At 64.3% G+C, this 13,986-nt stretch overlaps 1 protein-coding gene across 1 annotated transcript; it reads left to right on the top strand.

Moving 5' to 3' along the window:
* The first annotated feature begins 725 nt into the window (after positions 1 to 725).
* On the top strand, positions 726 to 11,119 carry GJC2 (gap junction protein gamma 2). Its single transcript, XM_064383476.1, has 2 exons — positions 726 to 1,008; positions 9,053 to 11,119. Exon 2 carries the CDS (start codon positions 9,072 to 9,074, stop codon positions 10,389 to 10,391), a length of 1,320 nt encoding a protein of 439 aa, XP_064239546.1. The 5' UTR covers positions 726 to 1,008; positions 9,053 to 9,071; the 3' UTR covers positions 10,392 to 11,119.
* The last annotated feature ends 2,867 nt before the right edge of the window (positions 11,120 to 13,986 follow it).

The following is a 13,986-nucleotide window of genomic DNA, read 5'->3' as shown; positions in this document are numbered from 1 at the left end:
GTCCATAAATGAATGGGACATGGCCCTGAGGTTGGTGTGGGGCCCCGTCGTGATCTGGCCCCCAGCCCCAAGGAGGGCTGCCAGGTGGGCTCTGCCCAGGTATCTGTTTCCTGCTGGACATGCAGGCAGGGAAGGTGACGGGGCCAGTGCCTACCCACCTGGCGGGCCAGCAAGCGGGCAGCAGACAGTGGCTGCACGTGCCAGCCTAAGGCTGCAGGGGTGGTTCCTGGGGGCTACCTCTTGGTGCCTGAGCTCCTGTGGGTCTGGCATGGGCCACAGGTTCCAGGAGAGGCCCCTGAGCCGGCAGCTGGAGGTTCTAGAACTCAAGGTCTGGAGGCTTCCCTTAGGGAGATGCCTGAGTGGAGGGCAGCTGCCCCTCCCTTCCAGCCCCAGGGACCGTGTTGTGTGTGGGGAGCCGATGCTCAGGCCGCCTCCCTCCCTCCTCAGTGCTCCCCCAGCCTGCCTGTCTCAGGCAGCGCAGAGCAGTGCTGCCAGGCACCCCTAGGGTCAGCCCCAGTTCTGGTCTGAGCCCAAGTGAGGTGCTCCTGGGGTGGGGTGCAGACAGAGATGAGCGACCTGGATGGGAGAGGAGGCAGGCAGGGCGCCCGGCCGGAAATGGGGGCGGGGAGCAGAGTCCCCGCCCAGAGCCCAGACGCTGGCTGCCAGACGATACTGGCCAGAGCCGCCCGGACTGGGCCGCAGGGCAGGGGAGGGGAGGTCATGGACAGCCCCCAGGGCAGGTGGACTGAGCTTCTGAGGCTCGGGCTGGCCTTCGACCTGCTTGTGCCTGGAAAGCCCTGCCTGCCGCCCCACCCCCGAGGACAATCAGGGATTCAGACCCTGAGGCCGAGGGGGGAACAATGGGGCCCTTGAGGGCCCCTCCCCCAGCCCCCATTGTGCTTGGTGGCGGGAGGTGGCCCCGGCTCTGCCGAACACCCTCGGGGAGGACCAGCATCCGAGCAGGTGGAAGGGCTCAGAGGGAGACTGGAATTTTCTGACCTGGAGAAGGTAGGGTGCTGGGGCCCATGTGTGCACCGCTGGGGGCCGTTCCCTAGGAGACAGCCTCACCCTGTGCCCCTGGCCTCGAGGCGCTGAAGGAGGGAGGGCTTCCTAAGGACCAGCTGCAGGAGGGGCACTCCTCATGCCTGCCGCCCCTCCTGGGCCCTGCTGTTCCATGAAGATATTGGGGTGGCCCCCCCCACTTGATGTCTGTGTCCTTCAGGCCCAGCTGCCTTCAACCGCAGGGTGGGTGCCAGCCGACAGGGTCTGGTCTGGGACAGCTGGCAAGCAGGAGGGGTGCCTTCAGTACCTCCCCCAGCAGCTGGGGCCTCAGCAGCGGTAGGGCTGGCCTCCGGAACACCAGCCAGCTGCAGTGTGCCCAGGCCCAGCCCCCCACCCTCAGCAGCCCCCCGGAGGTGAGGATCCCGGCCTGCCCCTTATGCAGACAGACTTGGGGCCCTGCTCAGCCCTTTCCTTGGAAGGCCACAAGCCACTCTGACAAGCACTAACCGTGCACTGGGGCCCAGCAGACTCTGTGGTCACAGAGCCGACCCCAGTGGCCGTCAGTGTTGTGATTAACTGGGTGGATGCTCCCCTGGGGTGCTGGGGCAGGCCCTGAGTGCAAGGAAGGGGCGGCATGGCTGAGGAGTGGGAGGCCTGCACCCCGCTGGGAGAGCGGAGCACCCCGGGGCTGCTGCGCAGAAAGGCCACACAGTCCAGGCCCAGGGCCCCATCCCAGGGCTGGATGGCAGTAAGCCCAGGATTCGTGGCTGCTGTGCTGGGTAGGGGGTTCAGGAGGGAAGAGATGGGTTCATGGGCTCTAAGCAGAATGGGTGGAGGGCAGGGACAGCCTTAGGAGGCTGGGGCAGGCATCAGCCCCTGGCGCCCCATGCGCTTATCCCCCAGAGCTCCATTTTTGGAGCGTGTGTGGCTCAGCTCCAGGCCTGCACAGCCCTGGAGACTAGCCTGGGGGAGCTGGCCAGGGTGCAGTGATGACACACTCCCACCTGACCCGGGCCCGGCTTGCCCCTTGGTCCACCTTCAGGAGAGGAACAGCCCCTCACCGCTAGGCCTGGGACCCCGAAGGAGGGGACTTGAGAAAGGGCAACAGAAGGGACTCACACATTCACAGCGCCACCAGCCCCAGGGAGGAGAGAGCTCCATGGGGGAGGGGGCACCAGCCTGGATGCTGCCTGGCCCTGGCAGGGGCTGGGGACCCCGCAGACTCAGCCCCACGCTACGTTCCTCAGCGTCCCCTCACTCCCCTGACGTTCCTGAGCACCATCCTCCGGGGCTTCTGGGGCTCTGGTCAGTTCCGGAGCTGTTGCAGGCCATGGGAGGGGAGCTGTAACGCAGGGAGGCACTTGGGGCCTTGGGGGCACCGTGCCTTCCTGGGTCTCGGCGGTTGGGGGGGGCTCCCTGAGGGACACACATGGTGAGGTTGAGGCAGAATCAGGGAGGGCTCATGGCTGTGTGACCGAGTGTGTGAGCCCACCTCCATGTTGAGCTGGGGCAGCAGTGTGCATGTGGGAGTGTGCATGGTATGTGTGTGCATGCGTGTGTGCAGTGCGTGTGTGTGTGCATGTGGGGAGGAACGTGCGCTGTGTGTGCGTGTGAAGGATGTGTGACGACAGCTTGTGCTCACACCCAGCAGGGCTTAGAAGCTGCACAGGCAGGACAGCGAGACTGGCCACAGAGCTGCTGGGGCAGAGTGGTCTGGAGGGAGAGTTCCGGGCCTGGGGCTTGGGTCCTGGGTGGCCAAGCTCTGTGCCTCCCTCTGGACCAGGGCATCCAGAGGAGCATGGCTGAGGCTGCACTCCAGGCTGACCATCCCAGGGCCTGGGCTGTCCAGGACGGGCAGCTGGGGGCCCAGGCAGGGACACACGGGATGGATGCAGGAGCTGCCACCACAGAGCTGAGCTGGGGGCATCAGGGCAGGGGGCTACGGCCTGTCGGGCCGACGGGTGAGGAGACGTTGAGGCCTGCGGGTGGGTGAGTGCTGTAGCCCCCCGAGTGAAGACGGCCCCCACACAGCCCTGCAGCAGAGTGGAGGGGTGGGAGGGGACCGTGCCTGCAGAAGCTCCAGGGAAGTGGGACGGAGAACCTGCTTTGGACTGTGCGGACGAGCAACAGCACAGGGCCCACCATGCGCTGGGGTCCCGTCGTTTTCAGGGAGGGGAGGAGCCTGCCCCAGGGTCCCCACCTGGTGAACTGTGCTGTGTGCGTGGTGCCTGCCTGGCAGCCTAAACTACGAAAAATACCCGCCCTGTGCAGCCTGCCCCAGGAGGGCCTGCGGGGGAAGGAAATACCTGGGCCCCTGACCCTGCACTGCAGACCCGGGCGGGGTGGGGCGGAGCTCATACTGCTGCGCCCCAGAACCCGTGTTTAGACCCAGGGTGAGCAGGGGCTTGATGGAGGAGGAGGCCCGGCTCTGACTGGCGTCCTGATGTGCCAGGACACCGGTCAGAGCTGGCCCAGCTGGGTTTGCAGAAGGGCGGCCTCCGCCTGGGCCTGCTTGCCTTGAAACCCCTACCAGAGGTGGCCCCTGCTGTGAGCCCCACCCCCCCGCCTCACCGTGAGCCCCCCATCCCCCCGCCTCACCATGGGCCCCCCATTCCCCCGCCTCACCGTGGGCCCCCCACTCCCCCCCCGCCTCACCGTGGGACCCCACTCCCCCCCGTGGGCCCCCCACTCCCCCCAGCCTCACCGTGGGCCCCCCACTCCCCCCAGCCTCACCGTCTGTCCCCCCACCCCCCCGCCTCACCGTGAGCCCCCCACTTCCCCGCCTGTGAGCCCTCACGGTGAGCCCCTTGGCTTTTGCCACGCACCCCGTTGAAGTCCTTCCTGTGAGCCCCTCATGCCACCAGGGTGACACTGCCCCCATTGTGAGGCCCCCTTTCACACCCTGGCCTAGGAGCGAGCCCCCATGAGCCCCTGGTCCCCGATAAGAGAACCCTGTGAGCCCCTGGCCCTCCACCAATGCCCACATCCTCCTCTACTTCCCACAGCCTTCCCCGGGGCTGACCCCACCTCACCACTCCCACACCTGGGCCAGGCAGCGTCCTGGCTGGTGGCCTCCTGCGGTCACCCCTCTACCCCGCCCTGACACATGTTACTAATCCCAGCAGCTGCCCCCTCACAGACTCTGAAGCCCACGGGCGCCTCCAGCTCTAGCCAAGCTGAAGCCCCTCCCCACCAATCCTCGTCCTGGGTGCCCTGGAGGTGTAGTTTTGGGGTGAGATCTCTCTTGGACCTGTGTGCACAGACAGCCTGCAAATCCCAGGCCCGGCTCCCTGGGGGCCAGCACCCCTCCCCTCTGACAACCTCATCCTGCAGCACTGGACAGTGCCCACCTCAGCTTGTCCCGCCTCTGTGTCAGGGGTCCTTTCTTTTTAAGTAAGAGTTTATCTTATAGCACTTTCACAGAAAAGGGCCAAGGCGCGATGGCTCATGCCTGTAATCCCAGCACTTTGGGAGGCTGAGACAAGAGGACTGCTTGAGACCTGCGGTTAGCTACGATTGTGCCACTGCACTTCTCCAGCCCAGGCGACAGGGCAAGGCCCCATCACTCCTCCAGCCCGGGCGACAGAGAGAGGCCCCATCACTCCTCCAGCCCGGGCGACAGAGAGAGGCCCCATCACTCCTTCAGCCCGGGCGACAGAGCGAGACCCCATTAAAAAAAACGGACATGGGGTCCCGCTCTGTCGCCCAGGCTGGAGGAGTGCAGTAGTGTGATCTCGGCTCACTGCACCCAACCCCTCCCAGGTTCAAGCGATTGTCCCACCTCAGCCTCCCAAGTAGCTGGAACTACAAGCACATGCCTCCATGCCTGGTTCATTTTTGTATTAAGACCCCATCGTTTAAAAAAAAAAAATTGCCCAGCATGGTGGCACGCACCTGTAGTTCCAGCTACTCAGGAGGCCAGAGGTGGGATTGCTTGAGCTCAATAAGATTTACAGAAAAGCTGTGAGGATAGTGCCGAGTTCCCACAGACCCTACACCCAGTTTCCCCGTTGCTGACATCTTGCAGTAGCGTGACATGCTCTCACAACCAATGGACCAGTATCGAGCTGGGATTATCCTCGCTGTCTGGATGGACACTGGCCATGGGGTGTCCACGCCGTCGGGATGGACACTGGCCATAGGGAGTCCACGCCGTTGGGATGGACACTGGCCATGGGGTGTCCACGCCTTCTGGAGGGACACTGGCCAGGTGCTCTGTAGGGTGCCCCTTGGGTGGGATCCCTTTCAGCCTCATGCTTCCTTGTGAGTCTTCAGGGGGATGGGTTTTGGGAGGAAGACTATGGAGTTGACGGGACCTTCCCATGAGATGCCATGAAGTGTCCACGCCATCCAGGACGCTTGTGGTGGCACTTTGGCCACCTGGCCAGGGTTGGCGTAGGGTGTGGGCTGTAAGGGTGCTCTCCGTCTCTCCCTCCTACACCCTCTGAAGCCAGGTTACCAGGTGCAGCCCGCAGGCAGGGCTGGGGGTCCACTTGGCTGCTTTGGACTGACTGCACGAGGAGCTGTCTCCTGCCCCTTGTTCGGTTATCCATTCAGGCACAGCCCTGGGCAAACTATGAGCCAGTCTGTAATCTGTAACACAAGACTACTCTGTTTCCTTCACTGCTCGGAGGGACCTGGCCTCCGGCACCGGCGCCTGGCGTGCAGGTGGTGCACCCCCAGCCTTCCTCTCTGACTCTACGGTTGCCTCAGGCTCCTCTGTGCGTTCCCAGCGCCAGCCCTAGGGTCTGCCCGTTCCCCGCCAGGGGTTCCTGAGTCCTGTGATTGAGTGTGGAGGTAGGAACCAAGGCCTGGGCCCCAGGTGGGCTCTTGCTTCTAGGGTGTTTTTACACTGAGGCCTTTTCAGGGGCCAGAGCAAAGTGTGTGTGAACTCAGGTGCATCCACACGTCTTTATTTTCTGTGAAACCACCCACGTCTCTAGCCGGGCGTGGTGGCACGTGCCTGTAATCCCAGCTATTCAGGAGGCTGAGGCGGAGAATCGCTTGAACCTGGGAGGCAGAGGCTGCGGTGAGTGTAGATCACGCCACTGCACTCCAACCTGGGCAACAAGAGCGAAACCTCATCTCCCTGACTCTGTGAGACACACCCCTCGGTTTCCAGCTGTGATCGTCATCACATGGAATAGTCACAAGAAGCACACAGTGACATAGCGACAGCCTCAGGCAAGGGCTGAACCTGCGTGCACGCCTGTGCGTGTGTGTGTGGCGGGGCCAAGCAGCAAAGGCTTCTGGCTGGAGTGGGCTCCAGCCAGTGTGGCAGCCATGGGCAGAGCGCACGAGGGGATGTCTGGAGCCAGGCGTGGAGTGGGGCAGAGGATATGCCGCTAGGACAGGTGAGGCTGGGCACTTGCTCTGGTCAGGAGTCACGCTCAGGGCGGGAGGCCTGCTGGGTAGGTGTCCTAAGGCTCTCTAGGCTGCTGGGCGAGGAGTGAAGTGCTGGAGGCAGCGCCAGGCTCAGGACTGGCTGGGATGAGGAGGCTGTTCTGCAGGGCACGATGGCATTTGGGTGTGGACATCTGGCTCTGGTGGTGCCTGCTGGGTGCTGAGTGCTTATGTTGGGGGTGGCAGCAGGCCCAGGAGAGAATTATGGGCTGGGGGTGTGGCACTGAGACCAGGGCCTGGGTTCTTCCAGGCCATTCCCCAAACCACTATGTGGCCGTAAGTGACACAGCCCCTCAGAGCGAAGCGCAAGCCCTCCGATGCGAGGGCACATCAGCCCGGGGCCGAGCCACGGTGGTCTTCAGAGCTGAGCCGATGGCGCCATTTTCTCAGCTGAGTCAGGGAAGCCACTTGGCAGTCAGCCGCAGCGGGAGTGCTCACACCATGGGCACCGGCGGGCACCATGACTGCAGGTGGTCCCCAGAGAGCCGCTTGCTCAATATTGCCCCCACGCAGCTGGGCAGGCCGGCCCTGGCACTGAAGCCCTACCGCTCCGTCTCTCCCTTGAGCCTCCTCTGTCTTAGGTTCCTGTCTGGCTGGGATCGGTGGGCCGAAGCCCGCTGTGATCTGACAGGCGGGGAGGGAGGGGGACCTGCCTACCGGAGCCAGGGGGAGAAGGGAGGTGGCCCCAGGGCTGGAGTGTGCCAGCCTATGCAGCAGGGTCTGTGATCCAAGGAGGGAGAGCTCCTGCAGCTCCCCTGCCCACCCTCTCCTGGTGGCTGCCCCAGGGCCAGTACCTGCTCCTGGGTCGCTGGGGCAGGAGACCCCTTAGCTCCCTCCCCTTCTGGCCCCCTCCCCTTCTGGGAGGCAGCAGTGGCAGGTGTGGGACCAGCAGCAGTCGCTGGTGAGGCTCCTGGCCTCTGTGCAGCTGATGTGCCCTGGCATCTGAAGGCTGGCGCTTCACTCTGGGGGGCTGTGTCACTTGGGCCCACACAGTGGTCCTGGGAATGGCCTGGAAGAACCTGGGTCCTGGTCTGAGGGCCACGCCTCCATATGTGTGATCACACGTGTGAGTCCATAGGTGTGTCTGCACGTGTGTGCATGTATGTGGTTGTGCATACATAGGCACACTGTTTGCATGCATGTGGGTCTGCATGTGAGTGCATACAGGCATGCCTGCGGATGTACACTGGTGATAGTTTGCACATATACATCTGTGTTTGTACCTGTGTGTGTCACATATGTGCCCTATGGCGTTAATCTATTTGCATGTGTATCTGTGTATGTGTGTACATGTGTACATGTGTGCATGCACATGTATCTGCATATGCATCTGTGCATGTTCGTGCATGTGCAGGTGTGCGCATATGTACAAGTGTGTACACGTGTGAGTGTGGGTGTGTATCTGAGTGTGTCTGCACATGTGAATGTGTGTGGCTCTGAGGGGTACTGCACAGATGTGAGGAAGCAGGGCCATTTCCCCAGGAACCCTGACTGCCCCCTCTTCCTGCCCCGGGTGGGGAGGCCTCAGCTGCATAAAGAGGCCGGGAGCCTCACCAGCGGCTGCTGCTGGTCCCACACCTGCCGCTGCTGCCTCCCAGGCCAGGTACCGGGAGGGGGCCAGAGGCATAGGGAACTAAGGGGTCTCCTGCCCCAGCGACCCAGGAGCAGGTACTCATCTGGGGGCAGCCACCAGGAGAGGGTGGGCAGGGGAGCTGAGCACAGACCCTGCGGCACAGCCCCTCCTGGGCACTTGCCCACTTTGGGCTGGCTGGTCTGCGGCACAGCTGTCTCTGAGGGTCGCAGATGCTGAGTGTGGCCTCAAATCACGGAGTCTATAACTTTGCTGGACACCTTCCCTCCTGGACAGACGCCTGCCTTCATCCTGACCCCAGCTGGGGACCGTCTGGGTTGGGACTGTGGAGGACCAGGAGCCTAGGCTGGTTGGGGGGAGCCCTGGGACCGTAGGCGCCTGGAAAGGGCAGCGGGATCAGCCGGGGGCTGGAGGGAGGATGGAGGTCCCTTGTGGAGGTGGAGGGACCCCCCACGGCCCCTGTGCAGGGTGTGGAGGGAGGCAGAGCAGGGCCACTGGGGGCCAAGGGGCTATGGAGACTGCGGACTGGTGGCACTTTCAGGTCTGGGGGCTGATGGTGGTTCAGGCATGGGAGGCTGTGAAGGACAGGGCTGATGGGGCTGCAGGGTGGGGGCCAATGGGGCCACAGGGATTTGGGGGCTAGGGAGCTGGAGGGGCCAGGAGGGATTAGGTGGCTAGGCAGGCTGGGGAGACCCTCCAGATGCTGAAACCCTCTGGGACCCTCCCCAGTAACCTGGGTGCGGCTGGGGGCTGGGGTGGTGGCCATGGGTGCAGTGGACACTGAGACCCCCAGTCCCCGCACACTCGAAGTTGCTTGCCTCAGTGTCCCCACCTGCCTCAGGAAGGCAGCTCACCCAGCTGGGGCCCTGCATCTGCACGAGCAGGGGCCGGATCAGGTGGGGGCTTTCGCTTCTGTTTAAGGTGGTACGCTGCACGTCATCCGGTGTGTGAGCAGAGGGGCCAGCTGCGAGGCGAGCCTCGAGCCCCAGCTCCGAGCTCTGCGCGCCGGCAGCTCCTCGGTGCAGGCCCCTGGCTGACCCCCGCCCCGCCCCGCAGGACCTGCCCGCCCGCCCCTATGACCAACATGAGCTGGAGCTTCCTGACGCGGCTGCTGGAGGAGATCCACAACCACTCCACCTTCGTGGGCAAGGTGTGGCTCACGGTGCTGGTGGTCTTCCGCATCGTGCTGACGGCCGTGGGCGGCGAGGCCATCTACTCGGACGAGCAGGCCAAGTTCACCTGCAACACGCGGCAGCCGGGCTGCGACAACGTCTGCTACGACGCCTTCGCGCCCCTGTCGCACGTGCGCTTCTGGGTCTTCCAGATCGTGGTCATCTCCACGCCCTCGGTCATGTACCTGGGCTACGCCGTGCACCGCCTGGCTCGCGCGTCTGAGCAGGAGCGGCGCCGCGCCCTCCGCCGCCGCCCCGGGCCCCGCCGCACGCCCCGGGCGCACCTGCCGCCCCCGCACGCCGGCTGGCCCGAGCCCGCCGACCTGGGCGAGGAGGAGCCCATGCTGGGCCTGGGCGAGGAGGAGGAGGAGGAGGAGCCGGGGGCGGCCGAGGGCGCCGCCGAGGACGCGGAAGAGGCCGGCGCGGAGGAGGCGTGCCCCAAGGGTGCCGGCGCGGACGGGAAGGCGGCGGGGACCCCGGGCCCGGCCGGGCAGCACGACGGGCGGAGGCGCATCCAGAGGGAGGGCCTGATGCGCGTGTACGTGGCCCAGCTGGTGGCCAGGGCGGCCTTCGAGGTGGCCTTCCTGGTGGGCCAGTACCTGCTGTACGGCTTCGAGGTGCGGCCGTTCTTCCCCTGCAGCCGTCGGCCCTGCCCGCACGTGGTGGACTGCTTCGTGTCGCGCCCCACTGAGAAGACGGTCTTCCTGCTGGTCATGTACGTGGTCAGCTGCCTGTGCCTCCTGCTCAACCTCTGCGAGATGGCGCACCTGGGCCTGGGAAGCGCGCAGGACGCCGTGCGCGGCCGCCGCGGTCCCCCGGCCCCTGCCCCCAACCCCGCGCCGCGGCCCCCGCCCTGCGCCTTCCCGGCCGCGGCCGCCGGCTTGGCCTGCCCGCCCGACTACAGCCTGGTGGTGCGGGCGGCCGAGCGCGCTCGGGCGCACGACCAGAACCTGGCAAACCTGGCCCTGCAGGCGCTGCGCGACGAGGCGGCGACCGGGGACCGCGACCGGGACACTTCGCCGTGCGCGGGCCTCCCTGCGGCCTCCCGGGCGCCCCCCAGGGCGGGCGCCCCCGCGTCCGGAACTGGCAGTGCCACCTCTGCGGGCACGGTCGGGGAGCAGGGCCGGCCCGGCGCCCAGGAACGCCCAGGAGCCAAGCCCAGGGCGGGCTCCGAGAAGGGCAGCGGCAGCAGCAGGGACGGGAAGACCACCGTGTGGATCTGAGGCGCGGGCTTGCGAGCTGGCGGGGGGGGGAGGAGGAGGGTTGTGGGGCTCCCGTGGAAACCTGTGACCCCTTCAACTCAGCTTGCTCCTTAGCCTGTGGCCTCAGGCAGACCCTGCCCAGAGGGGCAGCCAGGCTGCTCAGGGAAGGGGCTGAAAGCCGCGGAGGAGTGCCCTGGCTTGGTCACCGCTGGGGCCAAGGTGGGGTGGGGAGGGGGCCTAGGAGGCAGGAAGGGCCCTCTGCTGTGGTCTGAGCCCCAGGGGGCTGGGGCACTGAGGACTCCACCCCATCCTGAGCTGGAATGAGTCCTCTGGGATGCCAGCTTCCCTGGAGCAACCAAGGAGGCCCCAGGGTGCCCAGCATGGGCATCAGTTGGTGTGTGTGGGGCTGCTTGTCCCCATTCCCTGCAACAGCAAATGGGGCGGCTCCTTCAGCCCTCACCCTCCCAGCCCCAAACTGAGACCCACTGGGAGCTGGGAGCCTGGGGTGGACAGTGCCACAGCCTCTGAGCTTCTGCGCCGCCAGCCTTCCCTTCCTCTGGGAGACTTGGAGCTCTGCAAAGATGTTGGCCATGCCTTGCAGCTTGGACCCAATGGTTGGTTGCAGCCTGGGGGCTTGGCCATGCTGGGGGAAGGGGGCTCTTCCTGCCCATGGCCTCTCTGCGCTCCTCCCTAATTCAGACCCAGCCTCCGGAAGAAAGGGAGTAAAATAAAATCCTTTTTGTTTATAACCTTGTGTGTACATGTGTATGCATCTGCACGTGTGGCTGCGTGTGACTGCATCCACATGTATGTGCATTGCATGCATGTGTGGGAGCGTGCATACATGTGTATGATGGGTGTGTGTGCATGGCTACCACATGGGGAGACGTGGCTTAGCTCCAAGAGACCCCTCCCCAGGGACAGGCAGGGGAGTACAGCCACAGAAGAGCCCCATAGCTTGTCGCAAAACACTCGGGGACTGCTCAGTGCAGGCAGCGTGCTGGGGGCAGGGGCGGGTGGGGCTGGGCAGTGAGAAAGAAAGGGCAGCTCAGAGCCCCAAGTCAGGTCACAGCTCAGTGGATGGAGGGCGGCTGTCTCGGGCCCTGTTGTGACCAGGATGTCGGTCAGAGCCTGCAGGGGTGGCTCTGGCGAGGGGCAGAGAGGGCTCAGGAGCCCTGGAACACTCCAGGTGACTGGCTCCCTCCCAGCCTCCCTTAAACCTGGTGCAGCCTGGCTGGCCGCCCCTCCTGGGCTGCACACCCCTATCTCCGTGGTGTCCCCCAGCCAAGACCCAAGCCTGGGCTGGGCCCCCAGTCTCACCCAAGCCTGACTCCCGGCAGATGCCAACTGCAAGCTGAGCCCCTCTCCTTTCTGGGGCTTGCCTGGCTGACCTCGGCCCCAGGTCAGCCCCGACTGGTGGAGCCGTGGACGGGAATGCTCAAAGTGCAGCCTCAGGGAAGAAAGCGAGCACGAACCCCAGGGGGTCCGCTGCAGCGGGATGCACCAGGGGCCTCTCCAGGGCAGGGAGGGGCGGGGCTGACGCACCAGGGGCCTCTCCAGAGCGGGGAGGGGCGGGGCTGTGCTGCTGACGGTGCCGCCGTGGGGGAGACCAGGTCTCTGTGGTGAGGGCCGTGGCGCCCAGCCGTGCTGGGCAACTGGGCATGGCTCACCCTTCCTCCGCCTTTGCTTCTGCTCAGGCCTGCTCAGACAGGGCCACCCGCGTTAGGAAGGCCAATCTGCTTTCCTCAGTCCACCCATTCAAGCGTTAGTCTCATCCGGAAATGCCCTCACAGACATGCCTAGAATAATGTGTGACCCCATATCTGGGCACCCCGTGGCCCAGTCAAGTGAACACAAAGTGAATCATCACAGGCCGGGCACTGTCTCACGTCTGTAATCCCAGCACTTTGGGAAGCTGAGGTGGGAGCATCACTTGAGCCCAGGAGTTCAAGACCAGCCTGAGCAACACAGACCCCATGTCTACAAAACCTTTAAAAGTTAGCGGGGCGCAGTGGCATGCACCTGTGGGCCCGGCCCAGGAGGCTGGGGTGGGAAGATCACTTGAGCTGCGGAGGTGGAGGTTGCAGTGAGCTGTGATTGCACCACCGCACTCCAGCTGGGACAGCAGAGCAAGACCCCGTCTCAAAATAAATAGAAGTGGCCGTCACAGGCAGATGAAGCAGAGCTGCTGCTCTGGGGAACTTCGGTCTCTGGCTGTGTATCTAGATACAGATCTAAAAGTAGGATATAGTACATTCTGTTTCTCTGGAGAACCCTGACTGTACACATCCCTCCGCAGAGCTGTTAAGAGGGCACTGAGCTGCGAGGACAGCTGGAAAGGACCCCTAACTTGGAGGGTGTGTCCACTGGGACTACAGAGACACAGCACCCCACGCCGGGTGCCTTAAACAACAGACACGGGTTGTCTCGCGGTCCTAGAGCGGAAGGCCAAGACTGAAGTGTGGGCAGGGCCGATTCCTCCCGGGCACCCCCGCCTGGGCCCGTGGACACTGTCTCCTCCGTGTCCTCACAGGGCTGTCCCTCTGTGTGCATCTGTGTCCTAATCTCCTGTTCTTTTAAGGACACCAGCCGCCGTGGATTAGGGCCCACCCCAATGAACTCATTTTAACTTAATCACCTCTTTAAAGGCTTTGTCTCCAATTATAGCGACATTCTGAAGTTCCTGCAGGTTAGGACTTCGACACAGGAATTTGAGGGGACAACTGCCCATATTAGAGGGTAGATGCCCAATGGGAAGCTGGATTGTCACAAGAGAAGGGGAGATGGGGCTGGAGGACAGACCTCCCTTCCTGGAGACTTGGGGACAGGCGGGCCACGTTGGATTTGTGAACGTCTGCTGGAGGCTTAGGCTCTGCTGCCACAACTGCCCAGTGGGGTGGCCCTGGCTGTGCAAGCCCCAGCCTCCCTGCCATCTGCTAGTTCCCCTCTAAGACCAAGTCCTTGATAATCGGTACGTTCCCACAATGTCATGCCTGAGCCCCGAGCCACAAGCAGGGCTGGCGTCTCCCACTACAGCGGGTTGCGGTATCTTAGCGGCTCCAGTCTGCGGACTCCCAGAGGCTAACCCCGTCCCACACACCTGGCGCTTCACAGTCACCTGTGAAAACACCAAGCCTTGGTTTCCCCAGCGACTTGGGGTGGCCGTGACGGTGATGAGCTGAGGCTGACACTGCTGACACCACAGCCCCCTCCCTCCTCTGTCCTGCATCTTCCTGGCTCTGGGGCCGGCTGGCGGTGCCAGGTGGGGGGACAGTCGCTGGCGGGCCCAGCTTTGTGCACAGCAGGGCAGAGCCCGGCCGGGGCGGAGCAGGCTGGCGGGCTGGGCCTCCTCGTCTCACCTCCATCCGTTTCCACGGCCTCAGCCAACTCTCGGCCACTCGTGGGAGGGCGCAGTGGGGCGGGGGCCAGCTGCTCAGAGACTACCCCAGAATGGGCAGGGGTGCTCTCTTTCCTCTAGGAAGGGAGGAAGCCCTGAGGCGAGAATAACAGGAAAGCACCTTCCCCCAACCCCCAAGGACCTGGGAAGCAGGGCTGCGACCCCCCGCCCAGGCGCTTTCCAGTTCTCAGCCCCCTGGCCCCAGCTGGTCCCTGAGGC

The sequence above is a fragment of the Aotus nancymaae genome, unplaced genomic scaffold (assembly GCF_030222135.1).
Source record: "Aotus nancymaae isolate 86718 unplaced genomic scaffold, 86718_ANA_hifiasm-v0.15.2.pri h1tg000032l_0, whole genome shotgun sequence".
Classification (NCBI taxonomy): Eukaryota; Metazoa; Chordata; class Mammalia; order Primates; family Aotidae; genus Aotus; species Aotus nancymaae.
Note: the sequence above shows the minus strand (reverse complement) of the source record. Positions and strands in the feature narration are given on the sequence as shown.